This window comes from Esox lucius, chromosome 8 (assembly GCF_011004845.1).
Source record: "Esox lucius isolate fEsoLuc1 chromosome 8, fEsoLuc1.pri, whole genome shotgun sequence".
NCBI lineage: Eukaryota > Metazoa > Chordata > Actinopteri > Esociformes > Esocidae > Esox > Esox lucius.
The window spans coordinates 37,232,552-37,253,493 of NC_047576.1; the positions used below are offsets into that span (position 1 = coordinate 37,232,552).

The following is a 20,942-nucleotide window of genomic DNA, read 5'->3' on the forward strand; positions in this document are numbered from 1 at the left end:
GTGACTTCTTGTAGGATGTTAAATGCTTTTGTCAACATTTTATAAAGGATTATTCATTAGACAACAATATTATCTAACACTGACGTTATAATTATTTGTGGTAACGTGACCGTTAAAATGACTTAATTGCTACTACTTTTTCGGCTAGCTAGCTAATATTAGCTTGTTACATTGGGGCACTCGTACGCTTAATTTTAGCAGGTGACTTTCTGCTGTTGATAGTTGATAGGATGATGTTGACTGATAAAATAATAAAAATGTTGCTATATACATTTTCTGCTATATATATATATATATATATATATATATATATATATATATATATATATATATATATATATATATATATATATATATATATATATATATATATATATATATACAGAACTTACCTGGCAGTGCAAAAGCATTACTGGTCCACAAGGCTGTGCTGGTCGCATTTGAGTTCATGCGGTTTCTCATTGATTGAGATCTGTATATGTGTTTCAATTATTGTGTCCCCTTCCTTGTTTATCTGAATATTAACATATCCTTCCCCTGTATTTTGCAATCCCGCAATTGCATATTTCATTGCCACAATCTGGAGTATTTGGTGGAGGAATAACTCCAAAAAGATTTTCTTACACTGACCGGTAATATGCTACTTTTCCCCTCCGGGCTTGGCTGTTCAGTAGTTGTCACTTGCAAAGAAGCGCAGCTTGACGAACGTAGTAACTAAGAAAGTCGGGGCTTTTACGGAATGTCAGTTATGACTCGTACATGCATTGTACATTAATATTATACGTTTGTCATAGGGTGCTACCATAATTATTTTGTTGAAGTATAAAATGTTTTTGCAAACCCTGTAATGCCATTTGTATCACATGCTACATGAGCTTCTGAGACCTCTATGTCATCAAGCAATCATTTGTGAAAAAGTTTCAGGTGGAAACAGTTTTAAAAAATAAACTTGTGTATTAGCTGCACCCATGAATTAACCGCTTTTAAATGTGTTTAAGCTGCCAACTGGAGACGTATCCATCTCCCCAGTCTCAGTAGCGGGGCGTGGCCCCCTCTGTCTCACTCTAAAAGGAGAAGGTAATGAACAGGAAACAGGAAATTATGGTAAATGTCAGTCTATTAATTACCACTATAACTGGCCCCATCTAAATGTAGCACGTAAATCTAGATAGAAGGTTGCTGGTCTATGATCCCATAGTTCTACCATCTCATATTGTTCTCTTGATTAACATGCCAAGGACAATAACGGCTTGAATAGACAGTGGCATAAGGTTGTCATGGTGGCTAGGAATGTTATCTACAGACAATCAGGGAACATCTGTAATTCAAGCAGAACACAGATGTTAGCAACCAAAGTGTTAGCCGGTGGATTCACGCAACACAACTCCTTGGGTTTGGGGAAACACGGCTAGCAATCTCATTTGATGGGTTTTTGGAGTGAGCCTGGACTGCGGAATGAAAAAAATGTACATCCATTTTATTAGAGTACCAATGTGTAGCCTAACTAATGTGTTTTTAGGCTGTTGATGTTAAACTAATGCTGAGTGAACATGATTCACGACATGAATGCCTACTCTCCAATGCTATATTGAAAAGAATGCCTGTGAAGCTCTTGTCAAGTCAACCGCTAGTAAAGTCACCGGTGATCAATAGACTGATATGGTATGTCATAATCAGGGCTTGACATTAGCACCAGCTTACCCACGGAATGCAGGTAGAATATGTCTGTGCCGTGTAAAGCAGTCACTCTTACTAGCCACTTTGGCGAGTGGCATTCTACACTGCTCAAAAAAGTTATTGGAACACTGAAGTCACACATCGGGTCTCGATGAACGGGTGACAGGGTCATGGGTGGCCATGGCTCATTGATGCACTATGGGAAGAAGGCAAGCCGGCGGAGGCAGTGTGATGCTTTGGGCAATGTTCTATTGGGAAACCTTGGGTCCTGCAATTCATGTGGATGTTACTCTGACATGTACCTCTTACCTGAGCATTGTTGCAGACCATATGCACCTTTCCTGGCAATGGTATTCCCTGATGGCATTGGCCTCTTTCAGACAGATAAGGCGCCCTGCCACAAGCAAAATGGTTCAGGAATGCTTTGTGGAACACAACAACGAATTCAAGGTGTTGACTTGGCCTCCAAATTCCCCTAAATAATAGCCTACATTGGAGCACTTTGGAACCGGCATAGTGGAGAATAAAACTTTCATGTGGGTGCCTATTTCTGAGGAGAGGCAGTGGGGACTGTAGGACACCCAACAGATAAGGGTTTTCTGTGGCTTGATTCCTAACACACCTATAATCAATTCATACATTGGTGATTTATGTCAATGCAGCTTTTGGTTTGGCAAGAATCGATTGTCCAAAGCGCATGTTGGCATGGTGAAAAGTTGGTGCAAAGTGGAGAAATGTGCATCATCTTTTATTTTCTATTAAGTTCTTGATTCCGTGTGAACTTGCAATAAAATATTTTGTGAAGTCAAATTTATATGGTAAATTCATAAGCACGAATAAGAATGACAATATATACTTTCAAAATTGCTTTTTGGTCACTTGTCTGTTTACTAAGTTGTTTTGGAGTAGTATTGTTCTTCGTTCATATAATTACTTGTAACACCTGCATTGTTCCTACATTACTACCCATTCTTATCACATAATTACATTCTTGTTACTAAGTAGTTACGTGGGACCTACCCTGTAAGTAACAGGCTGTAATTTGAAGTGTTACCTAAAATAGTTATTTAATGGTTCCTGATTGTATTACCACCTTGGGACCGCTGGGCTAATCCGCAAGCAAGATCCTCAAACACAGATATCGCAGTGACATTTGATGTGGAAATTCTTGAACTGATGTATACTTGGTCCTATACGTGTATAAATGGGTTACTAGTTAAAGGTACTGAGTCTCCATGTTTGGATGGGAAAAGGAATGTAGAGAGAGTAGGAGTAGGAGAGGGGGATCTGGTATTTGACTAGGGGGCATCATTGACTGGTATCATCAGATTAAAGGGTTACTTATAAATCTGCCCATCTGTGTAACTCTATCTATTGTCAGTCTGGATTCTGTTAGAGCTCTTTAGAGTTCAAGAGGTTACCCATGTGAGGGAGGACAGCTTTCCCCTTGTGTGAAGCCTAGGTATTGTTAGAACAAAAGGAATGTGTTTTATTGACAAGACAGATGGGCAGCAACTTACTACAGCCCTTTTAACAGTAATAAATATGGACTGTTCATGTATCTACTTTAGAGACTCCTCGGATGATTGTGTTTGTAAGCATTTGAGGCTTCTCTCTCTTTCAATTGTGCAAGAGAATTATGTCTCTGTACTTCCTCCTTTAAGAGTTCTGAAATTGCCATCACACACTCCTCATTACGGAGCAGTTACTTCACTGCTGAGATGTTCTGGAGCCCATGATCTGATACTTCTTTGATATAAACCATTCCAGTTTTTTGCTTCTTGGAATTACATAAAAAATTTACTGTAGATGAAGGATTTTATTAACTGGTTGTCGGTGAGGATTAAAACTTCAACACTGTTTGTGTTTTAGTAGTAGTTAATACAACACTAAATTGCCACAATAAAATAAGCGCACTTACAGTCCTCTGTACTTACAACCCTACAGGGATATATTTTCTTATTAAACAAACATGCAGAAATATGTGAATGCCTTCATTGAATAGCTTGTGCCACCTCCATTAGCAGTGATAACTTGGAGTTAATGTCTCGTACACTCGCCACTAACCAGTGTCTGAAATCTTATTTGTAGGATTTTTGCCCACTTCTCCTTACAGGACCCAGCGAATTGAATGAGGTTTGAGAGGTGTCTGACATACTGCCTGCTAAGTCCAGACACTGCATCAATATTGGATTAAGGTCAGGACTTTGACTTGGCCAATCCAAAACACAAATCTTCTTTCTCCTGAGCCTTTCTTTGATAGATTTGCTTGAATGGTTTGGGTCATTGTCTTGTTGGAAGGATCTTTTTCAGCCCAGCTTTAGCTCCTTGACTGATGGCCTCATGTTCTGTTCAAGAATCTACTGGTAAACTTCATAATTCATGGTTCGCTTGATAGGCAGTTGGCCTGGTCCAGAGCAGGAAAATCAACCCCAGATCTTAATATTCTCACTGTCATGGTTGACTGTTGAGATAAGGTTGTTTTGGTGGCGGTGTTGAGTTTTAGCCACACACAGCTGTTTTTGATTGTGTCCAAAAAGGTGCATTTTGGACTCCTCTATCCAGAGAATTGACGTCCAGAAACGGTCAGGTTTATCCAGGACTCTGATAAAGTTGTGGAGTTTGGTTGTTTTCTGACCACAGAGGCTTCTTCCTTTCAACCCTCTTATGAATGCCATTTTGATTGTCCTATTTATTATTAGAGCATGTTTGCAAGGAGGTCTGCAAATCTCCTGATAGTGTGTTTGGGTTGACAATTACATGTTTCATAATTTTTCTTGTGTGTCTTGGAATATTTTGGAAGGGCGGGAGTAGTTAATATAGGTTGGCTTCTGTCACTATTGGATGATTGATTGACAGTAGGTGTGACTTCTCGGTTTTGGGGCAGGGTTTCTGGTTTGGTAGGTGGGACTTCCTGTGTGACATATGCAGGGATGGGACTTCCGGTGTGACAAATACAGGGGTGGGTCCTCCGGTGTGACGTGTGTTTGCCGGGGTGGTACTTCCTGTGTGACGTATGTTAGGGGTTTTAACTTCCTGTATGATATGTGCCTGTCCAGGGGGATAAAATATGGTATGGGGGTGTGCAGTTTGTAACTGATGTTTAACAATTGGGCTTCAGGGTTCTGGGAATGTTAAATTCACCAGACGTTCGATGTTAAGATAAGTAACTATAAGTCTGTTGTTTAAATATAGGGTGCCAGTGTTCAGAAATGTTTTATCCCATGGCCAGTCGATTTTACAATAAGTTCTAAGTGTGTCCAACAGATGGTCCATAGCCATTGGGTGTTACCTTTCGTGTTTTATGACGCCATAGGTGGCTGTCGTGGTCTGTGCATTTAAACATCACAGACCCTAGATGTTGGTCATTCAGACTAACCTACGTGTATATTACAAAACATGGTGCTCAGCAAGGACCTCTTAATCTATCATACCTGTCAAATGTTGACAAGAGTTATGCCTTGCACCACAGGTTAAAAAAATTGTCAAAGCAAAATTGGTTATGATCCTGGGAAACTTTGTTGCGGCAATTCTCCACAAAGCATTCATCAGATGTGAAGTGCACCACCTGAGCCAGAGAAGACATTCTTGTCTCGACCTGCCTGATAATTGAGACCCATTATGATGTCATTGTGGAGACAGTTTTAACACCGCGACTGAAACGTGCTGGTCAAGGCTTTAGATGCATGTAGTTTTCAAGGGCGGCTGACTGATTCGTGTGGCAGCTAAGAACTTTCTGCACAAACTCAAGTTGGAGCCGTATATCACGTGGAAGCTGTTTGAAAAGCAGTTGAGTCATGGTGCAACAAAACCAAAGAGACACTTTCTACAGAAATCTGAATGTTTGTGTCTCTTTTCTGAAATTCCTGGACATTGTGTAACTCCAAAGACTTGAATAAAAAAAATGTAAACACGTATTACTTGTCATTACTAACCCAGTGCTCTATGATGTCTGAACTGTTTAAGAAAAGTATTTACTATGACCCGTCAAACTCCAGTGCTTACTTTATTCTCACCCTGTTGTTACACTGGCATAGGAAAACTAGTGGCAAAGATTGAAAAAAAAAAAAGTTAGTTAAAAAGTTAGTGTAAGTTGGAACAGATATTAGGCTTAAAACCAGGCGAATGGTGGTACGCCCCATTCTCTGCAGATATTCTGGCAGGGTTTAACCCCCTATATCTCTACACCCTACATCTACACAGATATAATTGATTATCAAAGAATTGGGGAGAGTCAAGTCCCGCTGTTGAGAACTGTACATATTACCAGGACAAAAAACGTTGTCACAGTGATGTACGACAAGCCACGCTGGGTAAAGACTACAGACATCGTTATACTGAATGGTCTCCCCTTCTTGAGCCATAAACTTCAAATATTGTGTTGGTACGACCACTGAAAAGAGCACCCCTAGGGTCAAGGTGCTCTGGAGCATCAAAGGTCTTCAAGATAGCTTGAGCATCTGCGGATGAGTTTTTTAAGCTGATTCCACTCACACTCCCATATGTACTGAACATGTACATTGTGTTGTTTTAAAGCTTCAAGCTTGGCCAGCCATTGCTGTTGCATCAACTCGTACTGAATCTTTGTCAATGGGTTGGTGCTTTTTGAACAAGGACACTTGTGACTGTGCCAGAAACAGCCTAGAAATTCCTAGTCTCCATCAACATAGTATGCCCCAATTTTCATTTCACCCTGGTTCAGGGCATGCTGTATCGATATATTCTCATTGGAGACCAGATACTCAAGCCATTGGATTGAACTGTTTGAGAATGACTTCTGACAACGATTGTAGTTGTCTGAGAGGACCAGTGCGATTGTGTCCTTGGTGAGGAATCTGTTGCAAAAGTCTTTCATGCAAGCCGAAGCATTCATAGTTGATCAGAATGGGTCAACACCACCACATTCCAGGAACTCAAGTTTGTAACACATACAGCCCTCTCTCATGATGACCACCGCATTCACGCAGTAAGCCTTTATTTCATCCTTTGTGACAAAGGTGTATGTGGAAACCGTTTCGTACCAGCCTTACCTAGACAGATGTGCTCTCACTACCCTATTCCTGATGTCCTCTTGGAATGGTGTGTTTTCCATTTACCTTTTTGTGTAACATTAAACTGACCAGGATTCTCTATTTATCCAACACAGATTATTTCCTAAAGATCCCTCTTTTGATTGATTCATTTGGTACCTAATTAATTATCCACCTGACTCTGCTTACGCAGTTGATTTAACCAAGGCAACTTAGGGTTGCATTGTTGGACCTGCGCTAATTCCTTTTTAAGTTCGTTTTCTACTACACGCATGATTTCTTTAAAACCAGCATATGGAATTAGTAACTATAAACCTTTAATGTGAGATAAATAGATAAAGATTTCTCGTTGAACACAACAAAAATCTATAACGGCAAAAGGGGTTTGCATATTTTCAAGCAGCTCTATATATAAACTATAGATTTACCCCTAAAGTAACCGTATGTCACGTTTCAAGGAGGGAGACGGAGGCGGGCTTAAAAAGCACAATGTCATTTCTAAAGAAGGCACATAATTAGGAGCTAAACCCTTGGTTCTATTTTTCATTTCACCATATAGATTTTAGATGCATAAAGTAAGCTAAGATTCCTGGGTTCTCCACTGAATTTAATTGTTAGATTGTTTTGAGCCTTTAATTTTAAATGTTTTTACTTACTTTATTTACAGTACTTACCTGTATGAAAGACACCTGTCCACAGAAGCAATCAATCAATCAGCTCGCCGTGTTTGGAGGAGGAAGAATGCTGCCTTTGACTCTAAGAACACATACCATTATAGATTTTCTCCTAAACGACCTCCTCACCCCTGCTGACACCGGTTCCCTCAACATCCTCATCCTCCTCGACCTGAGTGCAACCTTCGATACCGTGAGCCATAACATCCTGCTCACCAGACTCAAAGACCTTGGTATCGAAGGTACTGCACTCAGCTGGCTCCACTCCTACCTATCCAACAGATTCCACTTCATCTCTCTCCATAACCACACCTCTGCTACAGCCACAGTCACTCAAGGTGTTCCCCAAGGCTCCGTACTCGGCCCACTCCTCTTCATCTACATCCTCCCTCTTGGTCAGATACTCCGCCACTTTAACCTGGACTTCCACTGCTATGCCAATGATACCCAAATCAACCTCAGCACCACATCCCCCCACAATCCTCCCCTCTCCCTCATCAACTCCTGTCTGTCAGCTAATAAAACCTGGATGCAACACAACTTTCTCAAACTCAACAGCGACAAAACAGAATTTCTCCTCAAATCCACACTCAGCAAAACCAATAACCCCACTCTCACCATCGACGGCACCATTGTCTCCCCATCTCCCCAGGCCCGCAACCTTGGTGTTATCTTTGATTCTACCCTCTCCCTTGAGCCTCACATCCATCAAGCCTTCTCCAGGGCAGCTCCCAGGCTCTGGAACTCCCTCCCCCAAGAGATCCGCACCTCTGAGTCCCTCACCATCTTCTAGTCCCACCTCAAGACCCATCTTTTCACCTCTGCTTATCCGTAGCCCCACGCCCCCCTCCCTTCTCATCTGTGTCTGAATCTTGTTTTGTTTGTTTTGTTTTTATAATCTACCTGTATTGTAAAGTGACTGAGTCTAAGAAAAGCGCTATATAAATAAAATGTATTATTATTATTACCATCCCCACGATCAAACATGGAGGTGGAAACATTATGCTTTGGGGGTGGAGTAGCCTAAAAGCCAAATGTGCCTTGAAATAGGAAATTAAATTGATTGATTATAATATTCTATGACTAGGTTAAAACTCTTAAATTAATTAGTTGGCAAAAAATACATAGGGAAATTGTAAAAGTAAATGTCTAGCTTAAACTCGAGAACAGTTGTTCTTTCAATTAAAGTTTGCTTAATTAAAGTTTCAGTTGTAGCATTCATTCAAACAGTTGGCAATGGAATTCAACAACAGTGTCTGGTGCCAAAAAACAATCAGATGTGGGTGAAAGAAAGTTGTTCAAGCTGTAGTGAATGCAATGTATTGATTATGGAATTCTATTGATGGACCATGATTAGAAACACATAACCCAGGTGCTACACGAGACTAACATGTTTGTAAATAATTGTGTACAGTCTGCTGTTCTGCAGTTTGTAAACAATTTGGTCAAGTTATGCTTCTTCTAAGTTTTCAGTTCGTCCTTCACCAGAAAACGGGTCCTGTGTGCCCTGGGTGTTACTTAATCAAATGAACGACATTTGGTTGTTGGATAATGCTGATTGAGCCAAAGGCTGTCAACTTCTTGCATTTTGTGTTTGCTATGGAGACCATGTTGGCACATTGTTCCACCAGACCTTCCATAAATTTGGGCATAAGTGTCTGGGAATGAGAACAATTCACACACAACATCCTCTTGTATTGCCTATTCCCTCCTTTACTATAGAATGTGTTTACTGACCAAATGGCACCCATTCCCTGTATAACAAGTGATGTAGTGCTATGAGATGCAGACAGTCATCTCAGACCAACAGTGACTTAGCAGCTATGTCATGCTGACAGCCTGAAAGTGGTTTATTAGAAACTAGTGACAGGAAGGCTGCTCTGTTTTCCCTCCATATTGTGGCCGCCTATTCCCTGCACTAAATCTGGTTGGTGGTGCAGCCATTGGTAGTACACTATTCATAGTATTGCCTTCCATTTGGGAAGCCGACCAGAGTCCCCTTAGCACTATGGTTTATCAGGCCACGGTAGTTGATAAACCAGACTGCTTTTAGAGCAAAGAAGGACGGGAGTGCCATAAGGGGATTTTACTGCTTAAAGGATGAACACAATTAGAATACTGCTGGGTGACGATCTGACATGCGCACTTTGCTAATCACACACAGTTTGAGATGTTACTGTAATGCTTTAAGAGGTTAGAGCTGGGAGAGGAGATTTAGGTGGATTTACACTGTTTGTTATTTCAAAAATGACTATCCACATTTGTATACTTTAGCTATTTGTTCACCAGTAAGCCAATCTCAGATTTGTTTGACACTTATTTTTTACAACTTCACTGGCTTTTACTCAGTTGACATTTATGTACAGTGCCCTCCAGACTTATCAAGTGTGTCCAAACCTTTGACTGGTAATGTACTTTTAAAAGTTTTGGAGTCTTTGGGAACGTCAAGTTGTCATTCCCGACATCCTGTTTCATATATACATATGTGGTGGCATTCAGACTGAACTCCCTTAGTCATCCGTCAACGTATGAAGGGCCAGACATCACACAAATCTAAAGAGACAAAAGGCTGACCTTCACAGATGAGACAATGGCTGTGAAAAGATGGCTACACACCTGAAAAAACCCATCTTCTTTTTTAGGGCAATTATTATGAAATAACTATTAGTAAACCCTTTGAAGCTCTGATGGACCTGCCTACTTTGCTCCCACGCACCGTGAAAAGGATGGTTCAAGTGTCAAAAAAGTCAAAAGTACGATTAGACGGCATCTCCATGCTAACAAGTTATTTGGAAGGTGTTATGGTAATTCCATCAATAAAAACTTTTAATGGAAGTACAGAGACCAAATAATCTTGGCACAATTAGTGGTTTCATTTACTTGCAAGGAGAGAAGCGTCAAAAGCTTTCACATAAACCTGTGAGGAATCTCTGAGGAAAACACAGAACAGTCAGTTTTTATTACAGTTAAAAGGGGTGTGGCAAGACTGCTCATTCATTCTCTAGAGACAACATTTGTTCCTTATCCTTCCTGCCCCCACTTGTCTTCCTCTATCTGTCTTAGGTGTTTACTCTCAAGGGGGTAGGGGAACATCATAAATGTCACTCAGACAGCTAGCCACATTCATGAAGAACAAAGGACAGATATCCTTTTTGGTTTAGGCAGATTAACAGATGGTCAGAGGACCCAATGGTCCACTGATATCATTCAGACGTCACAAACAAAGACCAGAGTTACATACCAAGGAAAATAAAAGCAGACCTTTCTAAAATTTACAGTTAAAGAAATTCCATGACAAAGGGCTGCCAGAAGGAAGCCTCTGCTGTCACCAAACCAGAAATGTAAGCCCTTGGAGTGTTCATTGAATCATGCATTGGAACCATGAATGCTATGGTCTGATGACACAAACATTTAACTTTTTGGCTACAAACCTGTGGAGAATTTGGAGGTATATCGGCCATAGTCATGCAGAAAATAACCTAATTCCTATTGTTAGGTATGGTGGTGTATCGGTAATGTTTTGTGCCTGTTTTTACCGGCTAAGAAGAGTGAATGTCTCTTAGTGAGTGAGTGACTGACTGATTAAACAAGTGAGTGACCCCTTGTTAAATAGCGTAGTGGTTAGAGAAGCGGACTTGTGAACTATAGGTCCCAAGTTCGTATCACCTTGCAGGCGAAGTGATGCACGCATTATTAATTATTCCGTATTAAACACATTTGCTGGCGTAACATACAGTAGTTGCGTTATAGTAAGCCTTATAGTGAGACTGAAACTGCAATGTGTAATGCCGTGGCGTAGTGGTTAAAGACAGTGCCTCTCATGTGGAAGACCTAAGTTCGAACCTATTGAGAGCAACATCTTTTATTCATTATTTCTGGTAGATTCCACAATTCTCTCTTCTTTTCACTTGATGAAAAAGTTAGTTATCGTCACCTTTATTGATAGTTACTGTATAAATGTCATTCATGAATGAAAGAAAAATGTATGTTGTTTTGCCATGAAAAAAAAAAGTTTTTATGCAATGAAATAGCTTTGGCAGACTCGCTAGCAATTGCTCAATTCTTATTACTATTCCAGTAAGTTATAAGATACCAGTAAAGCTTATTACTGGCTAATAAGCTTTTAAAACGACAAGTGGCAAACTGCATACATAGACACTTTGTGGTGGAGGTAAACTTAGGAAGAGATATTAGTCAGTTTAATTGTATCAATGTCATTCACGAATGACCAATTAACTGGATTGAATTCTCATTGGCAAGTGTCCAACATCAGTCCCCTGATTTAGTTCCCCCTTTTCTTTTTCCCAGGGGCCAGACTCCTGCTGAGTCAGACTTTCATGTCTTGGAGATTGCCCGTAAACTGGATATGTATGGCGTTCGCTTCCACCCAGCAGCTGATCGTGAGGGAACTAAGATCAACCTGGCTGTGGCTCACATAGGCCTGCAGGTCTTCCAGGTGACTAGTAGTGCCGCTACTATCACACGCACACAAAGTTGCAAATGTGTGCATACAAACGGATGCATGCATAGGGAGGTGCACATTCGCAGTTGCACATGGCACTTTGAAATGCATGTGGAGCATGGAGTTGCACATGGAGCTGCACATGGAGGTGCAAGTGTACACACAAATGCACAAATGCGTTGAGAGACACACACGTGCGTTGAGAGATGCACACCATAGCCTCCATCTACTTTTCAGTATGTATCAAAATCCCTCGCAAGGGGTTTCAGAATTTGTCTTACCTTCTTATTTGTTCCCAGGGTAACACAAAAATAAACACGTTCAATTGGTCCAAGATCCGCAAACTGAGCTTCAAGAGGAAACGCTTCCTGATCAAGCTACACCCAGATGTTCATGTAAGTACTTTAAACGTATCTGAATAATGTTTCATTTATCTGTTCAGGCATAACAGATGCTACTTTAAACAAACAATGGGATTTATTATTAAACCACGACCTGTATTCCTGATATGGCCTTCTAGCAGCCAATAATGTAATAACAACCATTAATGTAGTAACTGCCAATAACGTAATGCATTTTCCATTCTTAATGTAATAAAAGTCAGTAATGTAATAATTTACCAATAATGTAATAACATTTCTGAACCAATAACATAACTTTTTCCCCATAACGTAATACGTTATTACATTATTGGCTGGCTATGATGTTATTGGCTGGGTAAATAAAAAAATATTAAATTTGTAATAATTTGAGCCAATAATGTAATATATATATATATATATATATATATATATATATATATATATATACTTGTATCACTGTGTGTTTAAGTTTTATTTGTTAAGTGTCAGACTTCCATTTCATAACACTTACCCTTACTGTTGCTTCTTTCAAATAGCTGCTCAAAAACCTGACCAATCCTGACCTCTGAAATCAGTCCTAACTCTGAGAATACACACAAAACACACCCTTCTTTTAGTTGCAAAATGTTGACATTTATTTTGGGATTAATGACCATTTCAAACTATACGCTGTAAGTAGCAGAGAGGCCCTATCGGATGGACCAAAAATGAAGGAAATTAATAGACACAATCCATATTCATTCTTCCATTTACATCCCAATAGGGCCTCTTTGAGAGCTCTCTGAACTCTAACCATATTTCATAAAATGAACTAAAACAATATCTGAACTGTATTATTCCAGCTGGATATTATATGATTTAGGACATGCTGTCACACATCAAATGAAGTGTAAATGTCAACTACATCATTTTAATGTTTTCAGATAATCATGCATTTACATTCCAATAGGGCCTCCAAGAAACCTCTCTTAACCCTAAGTTGATACTTGTGCTTTGGATATGTCAACTGGGGTCTACATCTGAAGTAATGGGTGAAGCAGCTTACCTGTATCTTTTTCCAAACCCAAGATTTATGAAATTATAATCAAAATTGGCATACAATGTTGACTTTTCGTGACTGCACTAAAAATGCTACTATGCAAAAATAACAATAGGTAACATTATGGGAACGTTCAAGTAGGCAACTTCACACAAATATCGATAGGTTGTAACAAGATCAGACAATTTTACTGTGGAATTCATTAGTTACTGACCCCGCAAATTATTGTATGGTTTTTGAGCAGGTATTTGAAAGTAGCAACAGAAAGTGTTATGGAAGTCTTGAACTTAAACAAACAGTGATATAAGTATATTATTACATTTATTAAAATGTTGATTATTTTTTATTAACTGAGACAATAATGTAATAGCCAGCCAATAATGAAAAAGACTTAATTTGTTATGTGCAAAAGGCTATTGCATTATTGGTTCAGAAATGTCATTACATTATTGACTTTTAGTACATTAAGAATGGAAAATGTATTTCGTTATTGGCAGTCATTACATTAACGGTAGTCATTACATTATTAGCTGCTACAGGGCTCCAACCATCCACCCACCTACACAAATGTGTAGGTAATCTCTTTAGCCAACTTACTCTGTGACGCTTTACAGATATGAGCCTACATTGCCATTGAGATACTAAGTGCTTTACAATTCTGTGGTACATCCAAAATGCACCAATTAATTTAGTGGTAATAACCCACTGTAAATTGCAATGTGTAGAATCTTGCCTCTAAACAATAATCCTCCTTGTCTTCCCTCACCGAACACGACTGGAATAGTATTTGCCAGTCCATGGTGGTTTAGTGTGAAAAGGATAGTTATAGTACTACATACTACATACTGGCTATAGACTACTGGCTACAGAGTGTCTAAAACGAATATAAAGAGATTACAAGTCAATGTAAACTGATAGACAGACCAGCATGAAAGTTTAAATGGGGAATATCATAGGATCCATTTTGTAGAAAAATTTGAAACATTAACATTACCTGCAGATTTTTGTCGGTAGTAACAATCGTACATATTGCCCCTTTAAATAGAGTTTAATTTTACATACTTAAGAACCTCTCTAACACCTTAATGGTTAATCAAATTATTTTGACACGCAATTAATTAAAAGATTATGCCATGCTCAGTCTGAATTTTAGTATATATATTTTGGGAGTTTTGATTTCATGCCGACACCATCTCACTACCACAATAATGCTTACTTTGATATAGTTTCAAGACTGTGGAGTGCAGTGTTTGTTTTTTGCCAGATATAACGGGACCCATGTTGTATAAAATGTGTACTTATGTTCATCAAAACACATCAGTCAAGACTCCACGTATTTTAATGTATGGATAGATCAGTCAAAAGTGGAACTTTGTGGAAAACATGGGCCCCATAATGTCTGGTGAGAACAGACTATTTTTGAATAGACGTAAGCAAAAAGAAAGCCTACATTTTCACAGCACTGTGATGTATCATAACTGTTCTTGTTTACATTATATTATTTTAGGGCCCTCATCAGGATACCCTGGAGTTCCTGATGGCCAGTCGGGACCTGTGTAAGGTGTTTTGGAAGAACTGTGTGGAACACCACTCGTTCTTCCGCCTTTTTGATCAGCCACAACCCAAATCCAAAGCCATATTCTTCAGCAGAGGCTCCTCATTCAGATATAGGTATGTCTGAGATATATTTTGGTTAAAATGTGGACGTGATCATGTAAAGGCAAATATTGATGTTATGTGTACCATGTAAGATTCAAACTGACCGCAGATAAGTGCGCGTCATTTGTATTCAATGCCATTTTCCTGACTACTTAAACTATCTGTTTTAGTGGAAGGACCCAGAAGCAACTGGTTGAGTATGTCAGGGACAATGGCGCACGGAGGACACCATATCAGAGGTGTGTTGCTGTGTATGTGCATGCATTCTTACAAAGCATGTAGAAGTCTGCAATTTTTATCATAGGTACACTTCATCTTAGAGTGACGGAATCTAATGATTATGATTTTTAAGTAATTAATTTGCATTTTATTGTTGCATGCAATAAAATGTAAATAACTTTTTTAAAATCATACAATGTGATTTTCTGGATTTTTGTTTTGGATTCCGTCAATCACAGTTGAAGAGTACCTATGATAAAAATTACCGACTTCTACATGCTATTTGCTCTTTTAGATTAGATTTAACTTTATTGTCATTGAACAGTACAAGCACAGTACAACGAAATACAGTTAGCATCTAACCAGAAGTGCATTGCTGCCCTCTTCAATTTGCACAAGTATTAAGTATAATGTAGGTTACAAATGGGATGTAAATGTTGGCAAATACAGGTACAAATGACAATTCTAAATGTGTAGAAGGCAGATTGAAGGTCCATATGCAACTGAAGTGCAGGGATAGCAGCAATGAGGTTCCCGAGTTAGATGTGTAAAAAAACGTCCTTATCAGACTTTGTAAAGCAGTGTCAGAGTCCAGAAGTTCAAGGAGAGTAGTGCAACAAGGTCCCTGAGAGGCAGTACAAAGTGGTGGGCAGATGTGTATGGTTAGTGTTGTGTACAGTTTGCTGTTACTTGCTTAAGGTTTTTCTCTTGTCCTCTCTGACTCACTAATGCCGCATTTCCACTGGTGCTTTACCCCGTACCAGGGCTAGACCGGTGATTTATGCTAATGTCGGCTCTAGACTTTCCTGTTTCTACTATATGTTTGGTACCAAGGACTTAAGGAGGGGCTCAGATGGAGAGGGAAGAGTAAACTATCATCGTGATTTGGCTTTCCAGTTAGGACAAATAAAAGGTGACATTATTCTGGTAGTAAAATAAAGATAACGCCATGTTCAGTTTGTTTACAATACGGAGTCTCACCGCTCCGTACTTCCATTGAGTCGGTGACATCGTACCACTTTTGGTCGTTCCAACTTTTGGTGAGTTTTTGCTTCCCTGTCCTGTTGCTTAATTTTCTTTCTTAATTATATTTATCATCTTATTTTTAACAAGAATCTGTTTGTTAGATTGAATGAAACCCATCACGAGAAGCCTAAGACTAAGCAAATGATACACATTGCTATTCAAATAGCTCAACATGCAGCATTTTCACAGCAAGTCATCCCGCAAACTCCGCCAGAAGTCCTAAAGTCCGGGACTTGGCACCAAGTTAGAGCAGGGCTGCTCAGACACGGCCTACGGGCCGACTGGCACCGGTCCGGGTCAATGGAAACAGAACATAGTCTGGACTTTGGGGTAAAACACCAGTGTTTGGCACCAGTGGCAACGAGGCATATGAGCAGAGTTGTATACAAAACAGGCATGTATACAATTGATTAACGCTCATGTGGTCTTGTCAGGAGGAACAGTAAGGTGAGGATGTCCAGTCGCTCTCTGGCCACTGACATGCCAAAACAGGTCAGTGGGATTACAAGACCGATCACTTGGACGGGGCACAAAATTTTTGTAAAGTGCTGTCATTAGAAACTAATAGAAATCTCTCTCTCCCCCACTCTTCCCATGTGTTCTCTGTATCTGTCATGATTTTTCAGAGTTTCTCATTTAATGACAGCTTGCAGGTGCCATGTTCGCCCTCCTCTGCGACCATGTCATTCCACTTCTTACACATCTCTAGCTCTCCTCCACCAACCGAGCAACAAACCCACCTCCAGAGCACTCCCCTCCAGAGCCTGGCCCAGTCTCCCCTGCCTCCTCTCCAACAGCAGCAGACCAAGCTCCAGGCCCCACAGCCGGCCAGGCCTCCCAGCCCCCCAGCAAAGGAGGACCCCTACAAGGCTACTGGTGCCCCCCCATATCACCACGCTTTCTCACAAGGTGCCCCTAGTAGCCAAACAGCAGGAGACCACAGTCCTTCATTTCTTTGTGTAGAGAATAGAGCATCCCAGCTACAGCTCTCCCAAAATGGCTATAAGGATAGTGAAAAGGGCCAAGGTGGGAGTCGGGGGATGGGGTGCTTGGGTAGAGGAAGTGGGGAGATGAGAGTTTTATGTTCAGCTGAGGCATTTGAAGTGGATCTTCTGCACGCTAGCCAGAAGTCCATGTACTCATTGGCTGATAACCAGCTCCATGTCACTGAGGAGTTCATAGATGACGACCCAACTGAGATACTGTTCTACGGTGGCAGGGCCGAGGCCTATTATAGCTATGAGGAGAAGGGAAGACAGTATGCTGGTTATGAGGAGGGGGATGGTGGTGGGGACCTCAGTAAAACCAGGTGCTACAGTCTGGGTCTAGAGGACCTAAATGGGAACAATCCCTTCTCTAACCTCCACAGCATTGTTGGTGAATCCGACACTAGCTCGCTGGTCAACAACCGCTCAGAGTGTAGTTCCCTTGACAACCTGGGGCCCAGCTCGGCTGGTGATTCCCTGTCTCTGGGCTTCGGGGGGCCGGATTCATCCTCTTCTCTCCGCCTCCCGGGTTCAGACAACCCTTCCGAGGCTAGCTCCCTGGTTAACTTCCCTGCATACTCAGTCCGCTCAGAGGCGAGTTCCACGGTGCAGTTTAGTGACCTAGTGGAGCAGCTAGAGCAGCTTAGCTATCCTACAGCCACAGAGGGGTCTGCTAATGGTAGCTCTGACTCAGAGTGGGGTTTTGACATTGGCCTGCCCCAAGAGCAAAACCTTTTCTATAGTAACCCCTTAGCAGAAGGGCCAGGGGGTGTCGAGGGTTTTCTTCTGCAGTGTCATAACCTCCAGACCTTAGCCCTGGGGGAATCCTCTGTTGGTATCCCACATTAAAATGTAATGATAATAATGTATTTATATATTATTTGGTTTTGTTAGAGATCAGCTCAGAATTTTTTGTTTTGTGTTTCTCGAATGAAAAACTATACATTCTGTATTCACCAATGTGTGGGGTTAAATGTGTAGTTTGTGTCCCTGGCCAAATGCACAGTCAAAACTTCATACCCTTCAAAATTATTTTACTTTAATTTACTGTCTACTAAGGATGATTTGAATAGCTGTTAATTTATTTAAATAATGCCAAATGAAAGGGAAATTTCTATTTTAGCTTCCTTAAATATGGGAAAGCATGAAAACTTGATTCAGAAAGTATTGCTATGCAAAACTCATGGTTTACTAACTTACACATTCTAACTCAAGGGTTCACTATTTTGTACAAAATTACAATATAAACTATAAGGATCACATTTAAATTAGACAGTTGTGAATTGTCACTTTAAGAGCATATTGAATGTAATTCACCAGATTTGATTGTCCTTGCAACTTCACCAGCGAGCTGATGTGTCCAGTCCAGTGTGTGAGTGGACAATATGATCTGATTCCTATCCATGGTGGTGAATATCAGGTAGGAGCACTATGGTGCTTCAAAGTAGTCACAATAATTTTTTGGCCCCCTTAACAGCATTATTTTGTTGTCAAAGGGTTTCTGACCTCTGTCCTTGTGTAATAGTTTACCATTGGTAGTGTGTATATCAAGAAAACGAAGATAGGAATCTAGAATTTGAACCATTCCTATCAATTGTGACCATTTCTGACATAATCTCACATGTATTCAATAGGCCCTTTCCTATAATGATAACTCAAAGAGGGGACTACTCATCAGGGCTATATAGTGATGAATTAACAGCTGCATCCTGGACCAGGGGGACAATGCTACTCCGATACACAAGCTATGATCTTCTCTGAATGTAAGTTTTGTATGTTTTTTTAGGTAGGAGATGGGGCACAAATATATTCATATCTTGTCATTACTGACTGAAGTCATACTCAGACTTAAAACTCTTCCTTTCCATAGCCCATGCCTACAACAGACAGAATAGTAACACCATTAGAGCTACCCTCATTATGGAGGTAGGCTACATCTATAAGCTATTCTATAACAGCCGTTGTTACTGATTAGTAACAACAATCACAAAATCAGGGGTAGGCTGGTCAAAACAGTATGTTAAACTAGAATGTAAATGGAAAAAGGAATTGGAGGAATCTTCAATTAAATCAGTTATTATTCAAATCATGAATATGTATTTTAAATATTAAGGAGATTCAAAGGGTGATAAAGCCGATTGTTAGGGGCATAGTATTGGCTGTGCATTTGGCATTCCACGTTTATCAAACCCACAATCTTATGAAAATCTAAATAGAATGGTATTGCACAGAAAATGTCATGTGTATTGGAGAGTTGAGAAAAGGTAATTGATTTCACATTAAAAAAATGATTTTGTAAACCATCACTGTAAAAGTACACTGATCATTGCTAGGCAGTTCTGTGGTAGGCCTTAAATCCAACATAAGTCCCAGTTTTTTTTGACTGACTCCCACTCCTACCGAATCAGACATTGTTGACTCAGACTTGGACTTCTGACATGCAGAATTAATATTTGTGGCACTCGATGCACAGACAAGTCCTGTTCATCTCTTGGAATTTGCACCAGACCTCCCACACAGAGCTTGAGAGTAACAGGGATTGTGGAAGACAGGTAGGCAGCCTCCACTTCCGATCAAACACATAATACTTGCTCCCTGTAGTTAACCATTTACTATACTTAAATGAGCACTATATCAAATTTCTTGCATATAGTATCTGAAATTGTCTGTAATATATCTGCAATAATAGTGGAATAATAGTGTTTTAATATTTATTTTATCCCACAAATTATTTTAGGTGCCAAAAATGCACATCCTAAATTGTAAACTTGCCTTCTCCTTGCCAAGCACATCAATGAAAAATTTTAGTTTTGGGCCAAGCGAAATCCATAATTTCTCTGGTCCTAAAATTCTATGCAGTTCACTCAATTCCTGCTAAGAAAACAACCTTGGATTAATGTAGGGAATTATTTTCTCATCTTAATTATCATGAAATATGTTTAAAATGTAGAAAATTCATATTTCTTCTAGCTTTGAGGGGAGTTGCTTTGACTTTGAAGTTTACATAGCTTTCACAGGAGGAATACAATGCTCCTTTAATCTAGTTAACTACCCTTTAGTCTGTTTAACTGTCTGATTAAGAAACAGATTATTAAAATAGAAAATTTAAACTAATTGCATCGACTTTAATAGTTGGCTGCAACAACTATCAATGCTCTCGCATCTCACCCACCTTATCATGTTTCCAGATTCTGGCAAGTCTTTCTCTGTGAAAAGGGCTTCATTTTAAAAGATGGCTATTTAACACCACAGTTTTTTTCGTTTCATTGTGCATTGCCGAATATCAGGCACTTCTAAAACTAGGCTATATTCACTTACTCAGATGACTGTTAACCATTTGTTGAAAGTAAACCTTGCTCACCACCAAAACAAAATGTTTGAGTTGCAAAATAATTTCTTTAGGGAAAATTCTATTCCAGTTTCTTTGTTTGACCAGACGTTTTGCAGTCCTTAATTTAAAAATGTTGTGGTCCCGGACTAAAAAATCAAGGCGTATCCTGTAAATCTTTGGATAGAACGAGGTGCCGGTGTTGTGCCTAAAACCACCCCCCGTCAGAATCTGATGTCCCTTTGCATGAACGTGCACACTTCTCCATTGCTGGGACTTGCTTGCTTGTGTGAAGTTGTTTGCCCTTCATTCCATTGTCAGTTTAGCCTGAGTTTCTCTGATCTCAGTGGAAACAAAACATTATTAAATGTAACATTTTACATTTTCCGCTTTTTATTATTGACAAAAAACACTGTGACGTGAAAATTAGCCAATTATTGCCAACCCACCTGAAATTATTGGAATTTAGATTGCTTCATA

General features: G+C 39.8%; 1 protein-coding gene across 13 annotated transcripts in view; it reads left to right on the top strand.

The window, feature by feature from the left end:
* Positions 1-20,942, top strand: part of farp2 (FERM, RhoGEF and pleckstrin domain protein 2) — a 178,736-nt gene that overhangs the window by 57,113 nt on the left and 100,681 nt on the right. For all 13 annotated transcript variants that reach the window (XM_020044319.2, XM_013132847.3, XM_013132850.3 and 10 more), the window contains 6 exons: positions 11,690-11,837; positions 12,143-12,238; positions 14,752-14,915; positions 15,074-15,142; positions 16,583-16,640; positions 16,775-17,057. In XM_020044319.2, the coding sequence (XP_019899878.1) occupies positions 11,690-11,837; positions 12,143-12,238; positions 14,752-14,915; positions 15,074-15,142; positions 16,583-16,640; positions 16,775-17,057 (818 nt within the window). The remainder of the gene's footprint in view (positions 1-11,689; positions 11,838-12,142; positions 12,239-14,751; positions 14,916-15,073; positions 15,143-16,582; positions 16,641-16,774; positions 17,058-20,942) is intronic.